Source organism: Centropristis striata, chromosome 14 (genome assembly GCF_030273125.1).
Source record: "Centropristis striata isolate RG_2023a ecotype Rhode Island chromosome 14, C.striata_1.0, whole genome shotgun sequence".
NCBI lineage: Eukaryota > Metazoa > Chordata > Actinopteri > Perciformes > Serranidae > Centropristis > Centropristis striata.
Genome location: NC_081530.1, coordinates 23466411 through 23488953, shown reverse-complemented (window position 1 = coordinate 23488953; position 22543 = coordinate 23466411). Strand labels below are relative to the sequence as shown.

Genomic DNA, 22543 nt, shown 5'->3' with positions numbered 1-22543 from the left:
GTAAGTATAACTAATACATACAATCCTAATGAATATTACCAGGTATATTTGGACAAACTACACTATGACTGTTGACATTTTTTGACATACTATAGTATGACTTTTTTTCATCTTTGGACATACAATACTTTTTGGATTTTTTGTGGGCATACTAATTACCATGATCAAGGTACTATTATTAAGTGTTCTTAGGCATTTTTGGACAAATTACACTGTGTCCATTTTTTTTTAACTTTCGACACTTTACAACATACTATATAATGATTTTTTTCCCCCATTTTTGGATATACTATACTCTTAGCATGATCAACATACTATTCTCTTTTCAACATAATTTATGGACATACTATAATGTGGTGTTTTGATATTTTTCGACGTACACATATGTACATATACATGTACTATTATTACTGTCATCATGCTATTCTTCAACATTTTTAGCCATTTTTAAACAAACTACACTATGACAATTTTTTTCACGTTTTTCTCAGTTATACTCTTTTTTTTTTTCTTTCTCAATTATACTCTGTTGATACATGTGGTAGTATAGTTTGTCCAAAAATAGCATCCATTTACATTTACATTTAGTCATTTAGCAGACGCTTTTATCCAAAGCGACTTACAGGAAGAATAAAAGCAAACAAGGTATAGTGCAATATAGTGGGGCGGATTAGCTGAACAATCGTTCACTTTGTGATAAAAGCATGAAATTTGGTAGATGTGTTGGTGAATATGTTTCAAACAAATCTGGATATTGGGCCACCTCAAAAGCGCCCCCTAGTGGCCATGGCAGGCATTTGTTATACGAATAAATCAATGATGAATAAAAACTGCCCTTTTAATAATACCAACTGGTGATGAATTGTATATTGTTGGAAAGCCTGATTAGTCACCTTTACAACGAGGTACAGCTTGTAAGGATCGTGCATTCATGGAATGGGCAACGGGGCTAAACGTGTGGGTAGCAACCCCCAAAAATGTGCATCCCCTGTGGGGCGGATTAGCTCAATAAATCACAAGAATTGTTTATTTTGTGATAGAAGCACACAATTTGGTGGATGTGTTGGTGGATATGTTTCAAACAAATCTGTATATTAGGCCATCGCAAATTCGCCCCCTAGTGGCCATAGCAGTCATTTTCTTCGTTAAAATTACAAAAAATATTTAAATTATTTCTTAAAATATTTAAAAAATGTAAACTAAATATACAAACGTAAATTAAAAAATGTAAATACACATATTAAATTAACAAAAATCCAGTTAGACACTCTTTCAGTTATTTTTCCTGCCCCACCACAATCGGGCTAGCCATCGAGCTAGCTAGCAAATGCTTCCTGGGACAAGCAGTGCAGTGGACTGTCCATCAAGGTATGTCTAAATATTTTATTTCACCTGTTATAATTATGAATAAAATATGCTATGAACATCGTAAAGGCTAAAGAGAAAAACAATCATCATGGGCCTTGGCGGAAAGTAAATTAGCAAGATAGCAAAAATCACTAGATGACTCACTGTAAATAATTTGTTGATCAAGATCTGACATGAGATGAAAGTGTACCCTTGATTTTTTTGAGCAGTGTACATGGCAGCTAATCCACACTCTCCCGTGAGCATTGATTCCAAACAGTTTCAACTCAGGATACCCTGCTGCAGCACTTGAAGCGAGTTGCCCAGTCTGAGTGAAAATGAACATATCTATTGGATCAAATAATCATCTAGTGATATTCTCAATAGCTTTAAATGACTCTTTGACCCAGAAAATGTATATTTTGACACCAAGATTGACCTTCTAAGTGGCTTGGAAGATATAGCATTTCTCATAGACTTTATATGGCTGCCATCACCGCAATCTTTTTTTTTTTTAAAGATTATTTTTTTGGGCATTTTACATCCTTTATTGAAAGTGAGAGACAGATAGAAAGGGGGTGACAGAGGGGAGGACATGCGTCAAAGGGAGCTCAGGCCGGATTCGAACCCGGCTCCACCGCAGCGAGGACTGTAGCCTCTATACATGGGGCGCCTGTGTAACCCACTACGCTACAGACCACCCCCTATCACCGCAATCTTGATGAAGTGGCTCCTACTAAAAATTGAAACCTATAATGATAGAGAGTTTGTGGAAAAAATGTGGTGCTCTTATCCGGCGTGTCCCCTTTATTTGGCTAAGCCGCCTGACTAAGTCACACACCTCAGTACAAGGATTTTGCCAGAAAGAGTAACCTGCTACAAGTAACCCTAGTAGAATTTTTAAAATGTATGATTTTTTCTCTGTCTAAATGTGTTTTGTTTTTATTGTTGCAGGTCATACAATATTGAAAATTATTTTTTCTTTTTAAGGAGCAATAGAAGAATACAAGCCAAAGAGGAGGCCGTAGCCTGTGAATGGGAATATCAAGACCTAATAAAATGTTATACAAAGTTAATGTTCTTTTCTATTAGACTGTAATAAAGCTTTTGCCACTTTAACATGTCTCTAAATTATATTTGTGGTGCTGAAAACATGAAACAGCAGCTGTAGGGTAGGCAAAGCATTCCACGCCAGTAACCACCGGTGGCCATTTTTAAAAATGGCTGCTTTTAAATGGCCATTTTTAAAAATGGCCGCCACAGCCATCAGAATTTTTTTTTGCGATGGCCCAATATCCAGATTCATTAAACATGTATTCAGCAATGAGTGTACCAAATTTGATGCTTTTATCACAAAATGAACGATTGTTCTGCTAATCCGCCCCACTACACAGGGGATGCACATTTTTGGGGGGTGCTACCCACACGTTTAGCCCCGTTGCTCATTCCATGAATGCACGATCCTTACAAGCTGTACCTCGTTGTAAAGGTGACTAATCAGGCTTTCCAACAATATACAATTCATCACCAGTTGGTATTATTAAAAGGGCAATTTTTATTCATCATTGACTTATTTGTATAACAAATGCCTGCCACGGCCACTAGGGGGCGCTTTTGAGGTGGCCCAATATCCAGATTTGTTTGAAACATATTCACCAACACATCTACCAAATTTCATGCTTTTATCACAAAGTGAACGATTGTTGTAAAATATTGAGCTAATCCGCCCCACTAATAAGAGCTATTAGTGCATCAATAAGTGTTAGTGACAATAATTTGAGGAGTAGAATTATCATGTGGTGCTAGGAGAGAAGATGCTCTCTGAAGAGCTGAAGGTCTTCAGGAGGTTTTTAAAGGTAGAGAGGGACGCCCCTGCTCTGGTTGGAACTGGTAGTGTGTTCCACCAGCAGGGAACAAGAAATGCAAAGAGTCTGGATTGTCTTGGACCAATGGAGGGTAGAGCCAGGCGCCGTATCCATATTATGGGATGTCCAAAAATGAACCCCTCAAAAATTTGTCCAAAATGGTAAAATTTTAAAATGCCTAAAAATGCTAATAATGGGTAAATTATAGTCTGTTGATACATATTAGAGCATAACATGGCCAGAAATTACAGAAAAACACCATATTTTGTGGAAAAAAATGAAAAAAGTCATACTATGATATGCTGATTTGTCAAAAAATGTCAAATTTTAAAATGCTTGAAATTGCCCAATTATAGTCTGTTGATACATATTAGAGCATAATATGGCCAGAAATCACAGAAAAACACCATATTATAGGATGTCCAAAAACTGAAAATAAGTCATAATATAGTTATTTTAAAATTACTAAAAATGCTGTCTAAAAACCCATTAAAATACTTTAGAATAGTAGGTTGATCATGGTAATATTATGTCCAAAAATGAAAAGAAAGAGAAAAAAAACGCACCATGTTAGAATTATGTCCAAAAACAGTCATCGTGTACTCTGTTCAAAAATGCCCCCCCAAAAATCTAAAAAAAAATCCCACCATATTATATTATTATATTTCATAATATTTTATCATTATTGTATGTTCCCTTCTGGGACACTGAATCATCAGCTGCTGCACAGCTTAGTGTCATTTTGTTATGTTTTATTGAACACATTCAAAGTCCCAAATATTGTTTTCAGTACGGTACTTACATACATACAAGGTCCCTTAAAAAGGAAGAAAAAAGACCATCAACTTATGTCACTATAAACAAAGAAAAGCCTTGATCAATTAAACACAAATGCATTTAGTCTCACTTATCAACTTTAAAGATTACCATTGGTATCAGTTGTACAACAAAATAAAAATGTGAAAATTCATAAAACAACTTCATAATTCCTTCTTGTAAAAAAAAATGTTACAGTGGCCTTTAACATTTACTGTTGATAACTCACTTGATTCTAACTGACAGTTTTTATGTCCTCATTTTGTGCTGCGTCACATCCAAACACTGAAACTTGAGGCAAAAAGGTTAAGACTGTTTCAACATGTGTGATTGAAGATTAGTCAAATTTTGTAAACAGGGCATTTTTATATTGGCATACACGTAGGAGCTTTTTGTTGTATGTAAACTTTTCCAACCTCCTCTCAGAATTAGCATGTGAATTTTACTGGATTTCAGAGATTCAAGCTACACATTAACCCACAATCTGCTTCATGTCCTTAATTGCTTTGTTCTGAATTCATTGTACAACCTAACAAAAAGGGGCAAAGAAATTATGAAACACTCAAAGTTACAACCCTTGAAATTTTCACAAAATCAGGCCCATTTTTCCACATATTTCTATTGGTGGTGGCAGGGTCCGCCATTACCAATTGCCTTCATAAGCACAAAGGATTCATAGAAAGTGATGCATGCACGTAATGCAATTTCCATCCCATCAGTTAACAGCTGATATAAACATTTTCTTCTGCTGTTTCACAATAAAATTATTAAACTGCAGAATCACGCGGTGGATTATATTGTGAACAAAACAGTGTCTATAAAGCAAGACACTTTTGTCTCAGCAGATCATTATTAATTTAATAACAAAATAAAATCTGCTCACAGAGAGTTAAATGTAATATTAAACACAGGTGTGTCCAAATCTACCAGGGCTGAAATCTGAAAGATTGCAACTCTAAGTCAATTTGTCCGAGTGTTGTAGTCTCATGACAAAAAAAAGAGGTGTTTACAGTCTCTTAAAGGAACATTCATTCGTTATCCTTAACCACACTCGGGTTGCGGGGGGCTGGAGCCGATCCCAGCTGACATTGAGCGAGAGGCGGGGTACATGCTGGACACGTCACCAGACTATCACAGGGCTGATAGAGAGACAATCATGCTCTCATTCACACCTACGGGCAATTTAGAGTCACCAATCAAACCTAAGTGCATGTTTTTGGACTGTGGGAGGAAGCCGGAGAACCCGGAGAGAACCCACGCTGACACGGGGAGAACATGCAAACTCCACATAGAAGAGCTGCAGGCCGGAGTTGAACCCGCGACTCTCTTGAGTCAAGAGTGCTAACCACTACACCACTGTATGGCCTTCTTAAAGGAACAGTTTACCCTAAAATCAAAAAATAAATTTTTCACGTACAGCAGTGCTACTCATCAATCTGGAGTGTCAGAGATATCGGTCGTAGAGATATCTGCCTTCTTTCAAACAGAACAAAAACAGACAGCATTTAGTTTGTGGTGCTCGAAGCGCCAAAAAATGTTTATATGAAAAACGTGACAGTGCCATCTCTGTCTAGGAGTCATGACCCAGTTACTCAAGTTAACCCACGGACCATGCTGTGAGCAGTTTTATGTAAGAACCACAATTTATAAAAGACGCCAACCAACTTTAACACTGCAACTCACACAAAACAACACAGATTGATATTAAGACTACAGGTAAGAGGAAATATATGTATTTTTGATTTCAGGGTGAAGTGTCTGTTTTCCTTTAGTGCTTTGTAGCCTTTTTGGATGACAGCCTTTAACCCCACCAGCGCTGCTTGGGCGGAGGAGCAGTGGTGGGAGGTCCCACATCGAACACCGCCCCCTGTCCCAGTGACGAGCAGACGTAGTACAGGTTGGCGCCCAGCATCACCAGTATGGGGAAGAAGGAGAAGCCGAAGCCGAGGCCCCTGATGCTGCTGCCCAGAGAGAGGCAGAGCCAGTAGATCAGCCTGCAGCACAGGAAATAATCACATGTTAAAGAGGCCAACAAGAGGCGGAGTAGATGGATGCACTCCATCGTATGTGTTTGATGCAGATTTATAATCAGCTTCATTTGGATAATTAATGAAAGATCTGATCATGAGCACTCTCCCCTTTCAGCAGCAACACGAGCCTTTCATCAGCTTCTGTGTCAAGTGCTTGATGCCTCAAAGGATCTGGATTAATAACTTAATAGATCCTTTTTTACTCGCTCTAATTTCAACTCATCATGTATTTAATTCTGTCTGGGAATATTTTTCAGAGCCCCCCATCGGTACAACTGAAAACTGGTTCTTTTTCTAACAGATGCATTATTTGCACATGTATTACTCCTGCTTAAGTCTGGTATTTAGTTGTAGATATTCACTAATATTAGCTTCACTAATATTATTATTGTTTTATAATTTGCAGAATTATATTCCAGAGCATTGTCAAGTCCAGAAGTTAAAATTTATTTATTTAAAAAAATTTAATCCCTATATGTTTGTCTTTAGCCTTTCAAAAACTTCACTGCTGTAAAAAAAAATTCATAAAAAAAAAGCTTCATTCAACAACTTTAATAAAAGCGTCAAATGTGAAAAAAAAAGAAAGAAAAAAAGACAAAAGACATTTAGTACAGTCCAAACAGTTATGTGAATTTTTAAATAATTAAAATAATTTGCATTTAAACGTAATATGACATACAGTAGCGCTCAAAAGTTTGGGTAACCAGAAAATATCTGTGTTGTTTTACATGAAAACAAACTGTTTTATTCATGAGATGAGTTACAAAAATTAATCGAAAATATAGTAAAATCATTGACAAGTGTAGAAATAATAATATTAACCTTTACAAATCTCCAACTTTACTTCTAGATACTCAACCAGCCTGAGGAAGGATCATTTTATTGCTTCTCAAATCAGCACAAAACAGTTTTCATCTGTTGTAACATAATGCAGGTGTTTTAATGATCAATGAGCCTCTCAACACTATAAACATTGATTAACACAATGTGCCACTGGAACACAGGAGTGATGGTTGATTACAACATATAATAGATATTTCATAAGAAAATCAGCTGTTTCCAGCTTTAATAGTCATTTACCACATTAACAATGTCTAGACTGTACATCTGTTATTTAAATTTTAAAATATTGTGCTTTTTTCTTTTGAAAAATAAGGACATTTTTAAGTGACCCCAAAAATTTGAGCAGTAGTAATATCTATATATGTTTTTTTGTTTTTGTGTCTGTATCTAACATGATTTTGGATCTTCTTTACCATGAATGTATATATATATTTAAAAAAATATATATAAATAATGTATTTTTTCATTGTTTCATATATTTTGTAAAGATATTTTATTTTTTCATGTTTAATGTTTTTTTATATTACTATTTAAATTGTTTTGTTCCATGATTGGAGCCTGCCAGTTAAAGTATTTCACAACGTTGTGCTTGAATCTGGAATTAAATATTACTGTGGTAAAATATATATATATATATATATATATATATATATATATATATATATAAATATATATATTTCTTTACTGTATAATCCTATGTAAATGCAAAACTGGAAAAGAACAAAACTTTGTCATTTCTGTGAATGAATACATTTATTGGACATGCAACCCGATGACTCATCAGGTTTAGAAAGCATCCCCAGTTAAACCAGTTTATTTAGAAGTGGAAAAGGTGACTGTTTTTTTAACTGGCTGTGAGCAATGTGAAACCTGAACTGAGCCTGAACCTGAAAGTTATGACAGGAAGTAACTCGTACTCCCACAAACAGTAAGTGGTTTATATATTCTGGTTAAACTGGGGATCTGTATTGATCAGTTGGTGGTTTCACTGTTATTTATTAAGGTGTGACTAGCAGCGTCATGCTGAGTAGGTGAAGTGTATTATTGACAGAAATGTACAACCTAAAAGCACAGTAAGACCATTCTTTACTCGTTTGGAAAGTAAATATGTAGTCTGGCATGTTTTGGCCCCAACTTTACTAATGAGCTCTCTGAAAACAACAACACTATCTGTAGCTGACATTCATTTGTCTGTTTGGACCACATCAAAGTGAGGTGTGTTTACAGGGTGATTTCAAAGTTAGACAGCGCTATTCAAATAATCTGCAGACCAGCCGTTCATTTCCTTCACATGTTTCCGTCATGCTGTTTTAACTGAAGTGCAACTAACATCAAAACTGATTATAGCCTCATGCAGCAACCCAGTCAGGACAGGAAATATTAAATGTTGAAAGGCTTTTGAAAATACAAACAAATATTGTTCATTTCATGCATTAAGTAAAAATATATATGTTTAGGCTCACTAAGGTGATGCATCATCTGGTTTAAATCTTATTTGATCTAATACTACTACTACAAAACTAATAACGTTGACATCAGCTGTCTTTGTGCCTTAAGTGGTAAATAATAAATGTTAGCATGCAAAAAACGCTAATCTAACACCTTGGACAAGTTAAACATTATACCTATTAAATGGCGGATTTGGAAAATTGGAAAAGCGAGCGGTTTCCTGCCTGCATTGTCCACTATACCTCTGTCCCATCAACAACTCCATCTGACTGCATATGAGCACTGATAACCTATTTAACTGAGGAGAAGGAGAAGGAGGAGGAGGAGGAGGAGGAGGAGGAGGAGGAGGAGGAGGAGGAGCACTGCTGTGTCTTCCTGTGTGTATAACTTGTAGAATGTGTTGTGAACCCTTTCATGTAAGTGCCTCTTTCTGAAAATACTGCACCATTGACTTTGGACCAGGTTTTTGTTGGTCAATGGCATAAAAAACTCTTTTAAATTTTAAAAGGAAGTTCGACTCATAGGTTTTGTGGTGTTGCACTAACTAGGATTGTGTTGATTTGGGGATTTTTCGTTGTTGCAGGTTCCCTTGAACATTGAATTTTCTATTTTTTTCCAAAGCTTTACATGTCAGATTTATGTCTGTGTCTTGTTGGCCTTTCCCCTGCATTACACATTTAATATTAAATAGTTTTTGACTGAATATATTGTTTTCGTTTAAACCAACAAGACGTGTGTCAGGCCTCTGTGATTCAACATAAGAAAATAAGGGAAATAAGGGAAAATACTTTTGTAGTTTTTGTTAAGAATCATCTGTCTTCGATCTGGATGCTAAACATTCAACAACGTATGATAACAAGCACACATACCTGCCGAAAACAAACACGATGGTGAGCAGTGGCACCAGTTTGAGCAGGTCCTGGCTGATGTAGGTCGCAAAGACGGCGAGCTGCATGAAGTAGAAGAGGAAGAGGCCCAGCGATTCGTTGACGTAGTGCCAGTGCACCGCCACCTCTCGGTTGATCAGTTGGCTCTGGTAGAGAGGCTGCAGGGCGCTGTAGCGCAGCCGGGCCACGCCCTGCACCAGCACACCTGCAGAGAGACAACGGTCACTATCACATGATTTTATTCTTTATGGGCTACATCGTTCATTTTACTGTTTCAGTGCACGACATGCTTAACACATGAGGTCCTACCGAGCAGGATAGGGATGGTGGCGAAGAAGGAGCAGCGTAGAGTGTACACCACCCTGAGGGGGGCGCCGTCCAGCATCGGGGAGTCAAAGGGAAGGAGGGAGTAACCTCCCCACACCAGCAGAGGGAAGAGGACCGCCGCGGCCGCAGTCGCCAGAGACAGCTTCAGTTTCTCACTACACAGACGCTCACAAACGTCTGAGGAAAGAGAAGGAATCATTTTAGTACAAAGACATTCATTTCTGTCTTCACTGGGACAGCAGGGTGGCAGCGAGACAAAGAGAATGAGACTGAAGTCATAAAATGAATCATGTAATTACATCTGATTAAAGGAGAAAAGAGAACATCAGTATGCAGTGACTCACTGAGGGGAAACTTTAGAAAACACTTTAACCCACCTGGATTAGAGCAAACACTAATCTAATATGTGACCAGTTAAAACTAAATGAATCAAATGAAAGTTCCACATTTAAAACAGCCCCTTTAAGAATATATTTAAACTCTTCTCTTTGCTTGGCTGCATGTACAAAAACGCTCAAAATCTACAGCACGGCGAGCTCTGATGTTCCTCACATTCGGAGACAAGAAGATTATGTTTCTCATCTTCTTCTCAAAAAGAACAAAACAGGATTTAGAATCACAATGGCCGAGTAGTTTGTGAGCATCTGTTTTAATGATAATCTTTCTTAATCTGGCCTTAATTTGATTTAATAGCTGTTGGAAGAGGATATTTGGGCAGGAAATCACTACACTGTTAGTAAAGAAGGATTATGGGATTAAGAAATCTGACGCTTGGGTGGTCGGGGGTTTAAAGGGGTAGTTTGGATTTTTTGAAGTGGATTTTGTATGAGGTACTTATCCATAGTCAGTGTTGTCGCCTACAGTAGACGGTGATCAACACGCCTCCAGTTTGGAGAAGCAGGCAGGAGTAGAGACACAGGCGCTAAGTAATGGAGGGATTTTGGGACAATGTGCATATATAGGGTGTCTCTGATTGGCCGTTCCTGCAATGATGTGATGACTCCTAAATCGCACAATATGTAATTTTCTTAATCAATAACAGAAGACAGAGTTTTGTGACATCCTGAAGTAGTGTAGGATCATGGGAGTTGTTTTTTTATAACCATCATTACAGCTTGAAAGTCAGCTTCTCCCAGCTCCAGTTATGATTCCTTCAGTGTTTATCGTTCAGGAGGTTTTAACTGGAAGCCCACAGAGGTCTCATCATCTCCAAAACAAACAGACCCAGGTAATAAAGCCAGTAAAAATACTGAATAAAGTAGTTTCATGTTAAAAATCTATGTTTCCTCAATGATGTTTGCCGACTAACGTTTACTCAGCTTCCTTTTTCTCTGATAATTAATATCCAGACATGTGATGACTAAAATCCTTCATCTGGTTACAATATTGAGTTAAAACAACCCAGATGTTCAAAGTTTCTCATAAAAATGTGACTTTAAAACTGGATAAAAGGTTAATTCAGGAAACCACCGCACTGACAGATGCACCGAGGGGGTTTGGTGACCAATTTGGTGACCAAATGAAACAGAATAAAACTAAATTTCTCTGGGTTTGAAAATTCTTGGAAACATTTAGAATAATGTAAGTACAAAGCAAAAAACAACAAACTTCCAAATAATATTCAAAAATTATTTAATGAAAGACAGCTTAGTTATAATTTGAGGGGAAAACTAAATTTTGACAGGTTCAGCATTCGGACAACCAGGAAAGGCTTTTGCATTTCAATTTGTGGGGTGAAGCTGTGGAACAGGTTGAATATGGAGATCAAGCAATGTCCAAGCATGAAACAGTTTAAAAGAAGATACAAAGAGATGGTTTTCCAGAGTTACAGTAATGAAGGAGGGCTTTGACGTCTCATTACTTGTTAACATGACTAGTTAACTGTGTGATCAGCAGTAAGCTTTTGGTCTTAAGGGTGGTGTCACGTGCTGTGGTGGCTCGGCCTTCTGCGATGGCTGACTCCACAGTTGCTGTGGTGCTGGCAGTCGGAGTGGCTGACATTTTCAGTGTGTCAGTGAGTAGGAAACATGGGTATGTGTAGGATTATGTATAAGTGTATGGGTATACAGGAAATGTATTGGTATGTTTGTATGCATCTATGTGTACTGGTATGGTGTACAGATATGCAAGTGTTGATACATAGAATTGATATCATGAAAATGAGAAATTAGTCTGAAGGAAACAGGTAGTTTTGAGTTTGAGTTTCGATTTTGATTTCTGACCTGTTAATATTGTTTAAAGAAGTGGGGTGGGATTGAACAAGTTTTTACTTCTTCCCACCCCTTTTCAAATATGTTGTGGCATTTTTATAGAGTGCTTGGCGGCCTAATCAGTGCAGGAGTCACTAGGGCTGACTCCTGTTGATGCATTATTATTATTGTATTGTTGTTGCATATTTGAAATAAATCATTCAAATCAAATCAAAAATAGTGAAAAAACTCCACTGCAAGTAAAAGTACTGCATTTAAAACTTACTTAAGTAAAAGTACAACAGTATCAGCATCAAAATGTACATAAAGTATCAAAAGTAAAAGTACTTGTTATGCAGAATGTCCCCACTCTGACTGTTTTATATGTTCTAAATAGTGTTTTAATTTTAACTACTTAATATAAAAAAAAGTCACTTAAAATTTCAATTACATTTATCATATTTTATGTTAAACCGTGACCAGAAAATTAACTAAAGCTGTCAGCTAAATGTAGTGGAGTAAAAAGTACAATATTTGCCTCTAAATGTTGTGGAGTAGAAGTATAAAGTTACCCATCTAATAACTGTTATACTCCCCAGTTTGCTCTTAATTTATTTCTAAATAAATACGTATCAGATGCAGTGAAGTTTGTGTTTTTATACTCACAGTACTTGTCCTCCTCTTCTGTCCACTCTGGGTAATACTCCTCCTGGAGCTCCGCCTGCGGCTCCTTCTCCTCGTCCTTCTCTATGAACAGACTGCTCTCCTCAGGAATCTCTTTGCTGGACGGACGCACAATCGTGACTTGTGGCGTGAAACCCAGAGCAGCTTTCTCTGAGAACCATTTCGACTCTTCTTCTTCCTCCTCCTCCTCATCTTCATCGTCTGCCAGTGAGCCTTCCCCTTTATCGTCCCGCTGCGCCTCGATCTCGTCGTCTCTCCACCTCTCCCCCTCAGGCATGCTCTCCCTCCACTTGCTCTTTCTGTCGCTCTCGGCCTGGCTCCGCTCCTCCGACAGGTCCTGGCTCCCTGCGCTGATCCCCGTGTCCCTTTCTTCAGGCTCAGAAACTCCTTTTTCTGACCAGACTCCATCGTCGTTGTCCCTCTGAGGCCTCTTGTCTTTGTCTCCAGGCCATGGCAGAGTGCTCGGCTCCAGATGAGCAGACCTGGTCACTTCCTCCTCCTCCTCCTCCTTTAAATCCTCGTCTTCTTCCTCATCTGTAACATTTCTTCTTTCCTCTACAGTGTAGATCTCTTCTGGCTTTTTACCTTCTGCGAAAAGTGGCGCTGCAGGTGTAAGTGCCACCTCTTCAATCAAATCTGTGGTAAAACCACCTAAGCCAGACATTTTTTATTAAATTTTTCTTTTTCTCCAAGTCGATACCTGGTGCACTGTAAAGAGTCTGACTGTTGGTTAAACTTCCCTGCTAAAAGTCATCTTTGGTGATTTTCCTGTGAGGGGATAAAAAAAAAGTTACAACCATGTTTTAAAACAATGTTGTGCTCCACCTTCAAACACACATGCAAAAAAAGTCAAAGTTCACTGTTGATCATGGGTGTGTTGTATTATATGGCTCGCTCTGCACCCTGCACAGGGTAACTGAGTGAATACAGCACGTCTGAGTTTGTGAAGCTGTCTGGGTTTGAGGGCAGAAAATCATGCAATTTCCACTTAAAGATTGCCATAAAATACATATCTACAACCTTAACTTAAGTATTAAATGGTGAAGAATAAGACTACCAAAAAAGGAAATTTAAGAAAATTAAAGAATCACTGTTAATAAAGTCTAAATCATACATTAAAATAGAAAGTAATATATGTTAGGGTTGCAACTTATCTCTATAAACAGATATCTGCAATAGCTGCTGGGTTCCTACTTGTTAGTTTCACGATCAATTAATCAGGTGAATAAAATTAACCAGTTAAATGTTCGGTCGATACAACATTTTCAAAATGCCTTGCTACGTCTACTTTAAAATCCAGAGAAAGAGATTCAATTTAATGTAGACTATAGAGGAAAATCTTTACACTTGAGGAAATGTTTGCATTTTTGCTTGAAATAAAAATTAAAGGAATAACAAATTCTCAAAATTGTTGCAGATCAGAGCTGCAACGATTAGTTGATTGATTTTCAGAGCCTCAATTGTGGAGATTTCCTGCTTTTTTCAGTTTTATATCATGTTAAACTTAACATCTTTGGGCTTTAGACTGACAAAACAAGACATTAAAGACATCACTTTAGATTTTGAGAAACTGGAAAGACATTTTTTTGCCAGTTTCCAAACAATAAATCAAGAAGATAATCAGCAGACTATTAAAAATGAAAAAATTCAGTATTTGTAGCCCTACTGCGGATAATATGCCTTTAATTGATTAATGTACTAATAAAGTAAATTATAATTTGGGGAAATTTGCTTTGAAATTTGAAAAATAAAAATCCCAGAAATAAAAACAGTATAAAGACAATAAAAAAGTTACATAAAATGTATACAGTACAACACATAACATGCACCTTGTATACCAAACTGACACCACAAACTTTGTCGGCCATATGTGAAATATGTAGCATCTTTAAAACTGGTGAAGGAATATCTTACCATTCAGAATTGAAAACAGAGTAATGCTTCCCTAAAAACTCATTGATCCATCTTATCTTTCATACCAGCCATGCTACACAAACAACTAAATATAAAATCCACTTGTACATTTGAATATTAAGGAGCTCAACCCATCTGTGAGATATCCATTATGGTTATTCTAGCTGGCCAATTATTAACAGAAATCACTGATTCTTTTCAGCTATAAAGTGAGTAAGGAGCTGTATAAACATGGCTGCATTCCTGCTCTTTGAAAACACATGAAACAGTCTGGACTTTGCCTGTCTGCTGCTGCAACAACAGTAGCTGAAATATACTGGAAATTAAAGTTGACTTGTTGTTACTGTGGGATACAGGTCTAAAACATGGCTGGATTTGCAATAAATTGAAAGATAAGTGATATTGGGGGTTTAAATTGAAGATTTTATCATTTTTAACCCCTCAAAGAGTTTTTGTCAAGTCTGGAAACTATTTTGATTCTGGTCTCTTCAGTGTCCAGTTTACTTTAATTGTCTTACTTTTTCAGTTTATTTCTTAATTAATGACACACAGTACTTTACAATCACTGAAAGTCTAAAGAAAGAGCAACACTTCCCGGTTGTTAGAGTCTGAGCTGTCAACAGCAGCCTATACTGCTGAATTTTAACTTCTAAACAGATTTTTTTTTAACCAACTTTATGTTCTAGAGTTTGTTGTGACAAGTTAATGTTTAAAAAGTTTCTTTAAATCCTGACACACACATTGAGGTGTAGCTAATTGGGCCTGGCGTCAGAGCAGTAAGGAATGTTGTTTCAGGCTAAAGCTAAAACTAGTTTAGCAAGTCTCTGTTTCAGACCGAGTCTTGCGATACTAAAACACAAAAGACACAAAATATTGAGCTGTTAGCTGTTGACGTACCTGTTTTTACTCGGGTCACATCACTGAAACAATCCGTAACTTGGTGTAAAAGTGGCAAGCTGGCTACTTTAGACGTTTCCCACAGGTGAAGTAAAAGAAGTAACCTGTCAGGTGTACCCGGGAGGCTCAATCCACAGGGAGGAGCAAACAGTGAGGAGGTGTCACTCTGCTGCTATTTTCACTGACCGGAAACGCGATCCGCCTGTTTTTTGTAAAATTTGACGTCATGTGATGGTCCAACTGTTTCAACCATAGATATTTATAAGTAACTGTATGTATATATATATATATATATATATATATATATATATATATATATACACATGGTCCAACTGTTTCAACGGTCACCTTTGTATCTTTTTCAAACCAAAAAAGGTACTTTTATAGAGGCCGGGAGGTGTCGTGGAGAAAAAAGGTATTTAAACCAAATTAAAATTAAATTTGGTTACACTTCGTCACACTGCTAAAAAAATGTTGTTTTTATTGTGCCTAAATCATCTCCTCATTATGCCAGCCACCTATGGTAAAATCTCCTACATCCTCAGTTGATCAGATCATGTGATTTTACCCCTTTAAGATTATCACTTCTTTGACAATTTGCCACATTCATAAGCATCAGATAAGAACCCAGCAAAGAAGAGCTAGAGGGAGATTGTTTAGTTATCAGTTTAGTTTATTAGTGTTTTATTGTTGACACTAACACTTTACTCTAAGGTGTCTACATAAGAGTGACATGAGCATGTCATAAACATGACATGGGATGTGTCATAAACATTAATGACACTTTGAAGTAACATTAATGCTCATGATACTTGTCATGTCATGTTTCTGACAGGCTTGTGTGACTCTTATGTAGACACCTTCAAAATAAAGTGTTACCATATCTTGCTTAAGTCACAAAGGCATGTTCAAAAAATTGCCTCATTTATTTCTCTTAAGTTACATCATTTACACACAGTGTTATTACTATGCTAACAGCCATTATTATTGTTACATCCTTTTTGAGTGAAATGATCAATAAATGTCATATGTTACACTTTTGGTGAAGTTTTTTGTGTTTCCTGCAAAACTTGAAATAATTAGTTATGCGATTATTTTAACAGCGTGAAGATCTGTAACTTTTTCAAACCAAAAAAGGTACTTTTATAGAGGCCAGGAGGTGTTGTGGAGAAAATACGTATTTAAACCAAATTAAAATTAAATTTAAATACAATTGTAACCTTGAATTAGTAGTTTGTTCAATAATTCATGTTGTCGAAATGGTCATAGGCCTACATGTTTTTGATTTTCGCTGAATTCGTGCTCTCGATTCAATAATTCCTCGGTTTTATCATCTCATTTTATGAGATATGAATGCCACCCTTTTATTGTATTCATGACCTGGGAATTGACATGTAATTTGGGCTCTTGATTTAATTATTCATCTTCTTTTTGTCAGTCGTACTTTCCATTTAATGGTCTGTGCCCTACATTTAATAATTCATGCCCTTGATTTAAAGTTTGTACTCTTGACTATGAATTAGTTTTTTTTAATGATATAGCTTGATTTAGCAATTAATACTAATCAGGAAGTACCCTGTACCATTTTGTTTCACTTTAGTCATTAACTTCACTCCAATTATGTCTATATAATTTAACTCCTAAAAAATAAAATAAAAAATATTTTTCAACAATTTCTTACAGTAAAGTACAAAAAGACATTATCCCATACTTTTACCTGCCAACAGATGCTTCCTTTTTGTGTGTTGACCTTTATCTTGGTGGGTTTAATTAAAAGCAGCAACCTACATACAGTGACATTTTACTGACTGCAGTTGAGAATGCATTTTCTGAGTTAAAGCACTATGGAGTACTATGAGCATATACTGTACAAGGCATCTTAAAATTCAAATGAAACACTTTGATACACATGATAAACAATGCTAATTCCTTTTTTGTAATCTACTCATTAACTTGTGCAGGTTTTCTAGTGTGGAGTGACTCATCTGTCAAAACAGAGTCTTTGCTTTACCTCAAGTGCATAACACATCATCCAAGTCATCAAACAGGACAGGTGAGGGTGTAGCTGCTGCCCTCAGACACAAAAATAATCAACATTAATTAATGTCAACTGCCTGAACATAAATAATAGAATAAAAAGCAAATAAACAGGAATAAAAAGTGATATAAGTAATTCCTGAACCAAAAATCACACCACACAGTGGAAAGTAAAACGGCAAGATCAACATTTTATTTCAAGATCAAAATTTCACAAATTATTGACTTCTTGTTCAAAACACACAAAATCCAAATATGTCCACTTAAAATGATCCGGTTTCACAAAGCCAGATCGAATTTTGATTTTGATAACTCGACACACTGAAGCACAATTTGGCATTTAGAAACTTCAATTGTTGATTTTTTTTTTTATACACAAGGTGCTAAAAAAAAGGAAAAAAAAAAAAAAAAAGAAGTAAATGTTTGTGAAATCGATCCAATCACATGAATTTAATCTCATGACAATTCCAAGTTATATGAACAAAAAAGTAAAAGGCTTCACAGCTACATCGTAAACATTTAGAGAAAAGAGTGAAATAACTACAGCAATAGCTGGAACTAAAAAAGTAAATGGTACAAGTGGAGGAGAAAATCTTCTGGGCGACTGAGTGGCGGGAAGGCGTTTGAGCTTTTCGTCCTTTCGAGGAATGCATGTACAGTAAAAGTTTATGGGCTGATCTGTGGAGGACAACTCGTTGAACTAAGTAACGGTAACCAATGGTACATTCAAAGCTTTGGCAATTAAGGCAAAAAAAAATAAAAAAATATGAAGACATATTACAAGTGTGAAATGGCATTGAGAAACTTATGACATCATTTAGACGTATTTTATCTTGCAAGCCCTCAACTCTCCACACAGATTCTCAATAGAGAGCCGAAGTGAAACCGTAACCTCCGGGTTTTGTTTTTTAAAAACTCGAAAAACCTGTAAAAACACAAATTACCAAAAACCCAGCCTTTCTCAACAGTACTACGTGTCTCTAATATTGTTGTTTATTCTGCAATTCTGTTTTACATCACCTTTTAACATTTCAATATCAAGAAAACAAACAAAAACAAACACCAAAAAAGCAAAACCCCAAAAGAAACAAGTGAAACAAGTTATTGTTTTACATGCCAAATATAGGTAAAATACCTCAGTTATTCAAATAAATTCAAATCCCTCCCCTCTGTCTTCCTGTAAAACATCAAAATAGGTGTGGATGAGTCATTTTTGATTTGCTTAAATTTGAGTATAAAAGTATTCTAAAAAATGACATTTGAGGCGATTAGCCGACAGGTCTTAGCTGAAATAACAGTATCATAACAAATGTGTTTGGGTTATAATACATGATGAACGATCTGAAGTAATTAAACCTTTTTTTGTTAAAATATGGAAAGTAAACCCACAGAAATAGAACAGAGCAGACATTGAGAAGTTTGCTGTGGTCGTCTGACAAGTACAAAACAAAAATGGCAGTGGGGCCGTAAAGCGTGTCACATTAGTTTGAAGATGGACGGCTGGCTTGTGATGGGAAGTGAGGCGGAGGGTTTCAGGAGACCTGCCGCTGGCAACCAGCCTGCTGATTGGCTAATTTTCTGTCTGCAATTGGCAGCAAGTCAATTCATATGAAGAAAGACACTACATAATTACACATAAAAATGTCTGTTCTACCCCTATTCTATTTCTATGAGTAAACCCTAAGATAGTTAGATAAGCGATGAGAGAAACGTAGAATCAGATCGTATCGAGATACAGAAGTAAGTGGACCAGTGACTCACCCGGATATGATATCACGACTTCGGCTCTCTATAATTTCACTGTTGTCCCCCCACCCCACCCCACCCCCCAATTTTTCCATCTTTTCAACATTTGTTTGGATTTTTTCCCCCACTTCTTAGTCATTCCCCAGCAACCGTTTTACAGTTACAGTTAAACTGACACACACTACATCTAAACGCTAAATGAAAACTGGAACAATCAGTCTATAATAATAAACTCTACATGCCAGTTCTAGTAAAAAGATTATTAGTACTACTGCTTACTCGGATGACAGAAATAAAGTATTTAAAAAAATCAAGCACAATAAAACAAGATGGACAAATTAGTCAGGAAAACAGAAGAGCTGCTGAATATCTAGTCTACCTGACTGACAGAATGTTAAAAACATGGTTTTTCATTGACAAGATTGTATTCTATGTTTTAAACAGCAACTACTACAGAAACTTTTTGGTCAGACCGGGATAGTTTATCAAGCCTGGTTACTAACTTCAAAGCCTGCATCCTGATCGATGAATTCTTCAGTACTGTCCCCGATGGACTTCTCTGCGTCGTGCTCTATGGACTCTTGCTCCACTTCCTCTTCTACATGCTCCACCTGTTCCTCCACCAGCTCTTCTTCTGGCCCCACCGCTGCAGGACAGGAATTGTCCTTTGAATGGTTGGAAAGGGCGCCGTCGAGCTCCGTTTCATCACTTCTGGCTTTATTTTTGTTGAGTGAGCCTTTAGGGCGACCTCTTTTGCGCTGTGAGCCAGTGGGACTTTTTGCACTGAGTGAGGGGCGGCCCCTTTTCCTTGGGACTCCAGCATCAGGGTTGACCGGTGAGGATGCAGACAGACCCTTGCGTAAGTGAGCACCTTTCTTGGACTCCGACTTGCGAGGTCGACCGCGGCTTCTCCGAATGGCTGGTTGGGAACCCTCTGGAGGATCAACACGTGGGTACTTCCTCGGCCTTCCCAAGGGCTTCCACACTCTTGGCTTTTTCAGCTCGTCAGGTGACGGCAGAGGGTATTTTCTTGGCCTTCCCCTTTTGGCTGGTTGTTTTCTTGGGCGACCACGCTTCCCTGTTGATGGCAGGCTTCTCTGAGGCCGGCCGACCTTATATGCAGAGGGCTTCTTGTTTGGAGAGCCTTTAGGTCGGCCTCTTCCCCTCTTAGCTGGCTGGGAACCATCCTGGACATTTTTTCTTGGCCTTCCCCTCCCTCTACGAGGCTTCTCTGAGAGACCGTTTGAGTCACTTACCACCTTCCTGGGCCGACCTCTCTTCTTCAGTGTGTTCGGTCTCTCGTCACCTGACTCCAGCCTGGGTTTCTTATTGGCAGTGCCTCTTGGTTTCCGACGTGACACAGAACTGCCTTCGTTCTTCTCAAATTCTAACTTGCGCTTGGTGGATCCTTTTGGACGTCCCCTTTTCCCTTTTGGTGTAACAGCGCCGCCACCGTTCGGTAAGTTTTCAGCATCGGCTGTCTCAGACTTTCTTGGCCTGCCTCTTTTCTTCTTAGGAGTATCTCCCGTGGGGCCGTCTTCATTACTGGCCTGCTCCTCTGGGTTTTTTATGAGCTTTGGACGCCCTCTTCCCCTTTTGGGCTGTGGCTCACCGTTGGCAATGCCTGAAGTAAGGTCTGAAACACAAACCTTCAACTTCTTTGAACCTTGTGGCCTCCCCCTTTTTCTTTTAATTGACAACTGACTGTTGTCAGATGTTTCTACTGTGGCCTCATTGCTAGCCACATCTCCTTGTTCTGGCTCGGCCCGTCTTATTTCTTCCTCCATCCTGCTGCCTTCAGCTTTGAATGCTTCAGTTGGGTTTGCACCTGTAAATAGCACATTGAAAATAATTAATATTTTATTAATAATCACTTTCTGTGTACATTACACTATAAATATTGATTAAACAGGTCTTGTGCAGTATTTAACGATGAGAAATATTTACTTTAAGTAGAGCTATAATGATAACCTCATAAGACAATTAAAATAATTAAACATTTGAGGTTTCATGGCTCTATGGAAGCATTTGCTGCTTTTCTTGTTCTTGCATTATAGTAAGTTCATTATTTTGGGGTTTAAGGCTCTAGGAAAGTGAAGGGCATCTTTCTACTACTACAACGTCATGTGATATAACAAAACAAATCTAATAATATGAGACACTTTTTTGTCAAAACTAAACAAAAAAGACAAAACTTTATGTTTAATGTGTAGTACATTTTAGATACAATGCAATTGTCATTCTTGAACAACAATATAGTACCATCACACCTGAGGGTAATGCATTTCAATCAGGTATGATACTATACATTCAGCATACTATAATATACACTTTTAGACGCGCGTCTGATGTGCTTAATCGTTTACAATAGAGGAATTATGTCACACAATGATTATTTTCTTTTAACTAAATGCAATAATTATAATATTTGATTTATTTTAAAATGTGAAAAAGTATCTATATGTATTTAATACATGCTTAAATGAGCCACCCATAACAGATTAAAAACGTTCCCCATTTCAGAAACACTATTATAACAGCAAAAAAAAAGATTAAAAAACAACTTAGGCTGCGGAGTAACATCGCATACAAATGAACGTATTTTTAAATATTATCCGTAAAGCAGTTAATATATTTCACTTGGTTTTAATATTAATATTATTAAAAGAATGGGTTTTGAACGGCTGCGTCTATTTCCTGGATTACACTCTCGCAATGGCGGGAAGGCGTAACATTTCGGATAGTGCAGGAGGCTAGCAATAACATGCAGATTATAATGATTTTGTGTCGTTAGGTTGCATATTTACGGATTAAAAACATGTTTAAATTATTTTTAAAAATCATAGAAACCCTATGCATTCTTAACTGCAACAGAAACACAATAAATATGTTAACAAATTTTAAGGCCTTCAACAATCGCTCCGAGTATGGACCAGATTCTTTTCCAGGAAATAGTCAGTTTCAAACTCGACGGTGATGCAAAGAGTAGCTAGCGGCGTGAAGCGGGTAAAATAAAATACTGCCGTAAACAGAGTGCATATCTCACCAGACACAAATCCTCTGGAAAACTTTAGTTTATTTTTGCATCAATTCCCGATTCATCCGATCGCCCACGAAGTGAGAGTACGCGCTTTTATTGTCGCTGTGATGGCTGTTTAAATTTGCGACCACTTCCGGCCGTACGTTACCTTTAGGAGGCTCTGACGGAAACTGCGGCCCAGAGTTTCAGTTCCGCCTCGATATTTTGAGACAAGTCTATGGTGAAACCAAAAAGGAATTTCCACTCAGTGGATGATAAAGTTTTCGTATTCGTATAGATAGATGGATGGAGGGATGGATGGATGGATGGAGGGATGGAGGGAGGGAGGGAGGGAGGGAGGGATGGATGGATGGATGGATGGAGGGATGGATGAATAAAGTAATCTATCTAAAGTAATCTATCTATGATAGATAGATAGATAGATAGATAGATAGATAGATAGATAGATAGATAGATAGATAGATAGATGAAA

The 22543-nt window shown here is 37.4% G+C and overlaps 2 protein-coding genes across 2 annotated transcripts; both read right to left on the bottom strand.

The window, feature by feature from the left end:
* Window positions 1-3947: 3947 nt before the first annotated feature.
* LOC131984247 (transmembrane protein 79-like) lies at window positions 3948-15378 on the bottom strand. The gene is made up of 5 exons (XM_059349092.1): window positions 15249-15378; window positions 12420-13205; window positions 9547-9741; window positions 9220-9442; window positions 3948-6022 (listed from the first exon to the last, which is right to left on the bottom strand). Exons 2-5 carry the CDS (start codon window positions 13099-13101, stop codon window positions 5830-5832), a joined length of 1293 nt encoding a protein of 430 aa, XP_059205075.1. The 5' UTR covers window positions 13102-13205; window positions 15249-15378; the 3' UTR covers window positions 3948-5829.
* A 2071-nt stretch (window positions 15379-17449) lies between these two features.
* LOC131985275 (chromosomal protein D1-like) lies at window positions 17450-22217 on the bottom strand. Its single transcript, XM_059350318.1, has 2 exons — window positions 22078-22217; window positions 17450-20859 (listed from the first exon to the last, which is right to left on the bottom strand). Exon 2 carries the CDS (start codon window positions 20816-20818, stop codon window positions 19517-19519), a length of 1302 nt encoding a protein of 433 aa, XP_059206301.1. The 5' UTR covers window positions 20819-20859; window positions 22078-22217; the 3' UTR covers window positions 17450-19516.
* Between the last annotated feature and the right edge of the window lie 326 nt (window positions 22218-22543).

Coding starts and splice junctions, on each gene's coding strand:
- LOC131984247 (XM_059349092.1), bottom strand. CDS start 13,101: ATGTCTGGCTTAGGTGGTTTTACCACAGATTTGATTGAAGAGGTGGCA. Junction 9,443..9,546: donor CACCATCCCTATCCTGCTCG/GTAGGACCTCAT, acceptor GTCTCTCTGCAG/GTGTGCTGGTGCAGGGCGTG. Junction 6,023..9,219: donor ATCGTGTTTGTTTTCGGCAG/GTATGTGTGCTT, acceptor CCTGTGCTGCAG/GCTGATCTACTGGCTCTGCC.
- LOC131985275 (XM_059350318.1), bottom strand. CDS start 20,818: ATGGAGGAAGAAATAAGACGGGCCGAGCCAGAACAAGGAGATGTGGCT.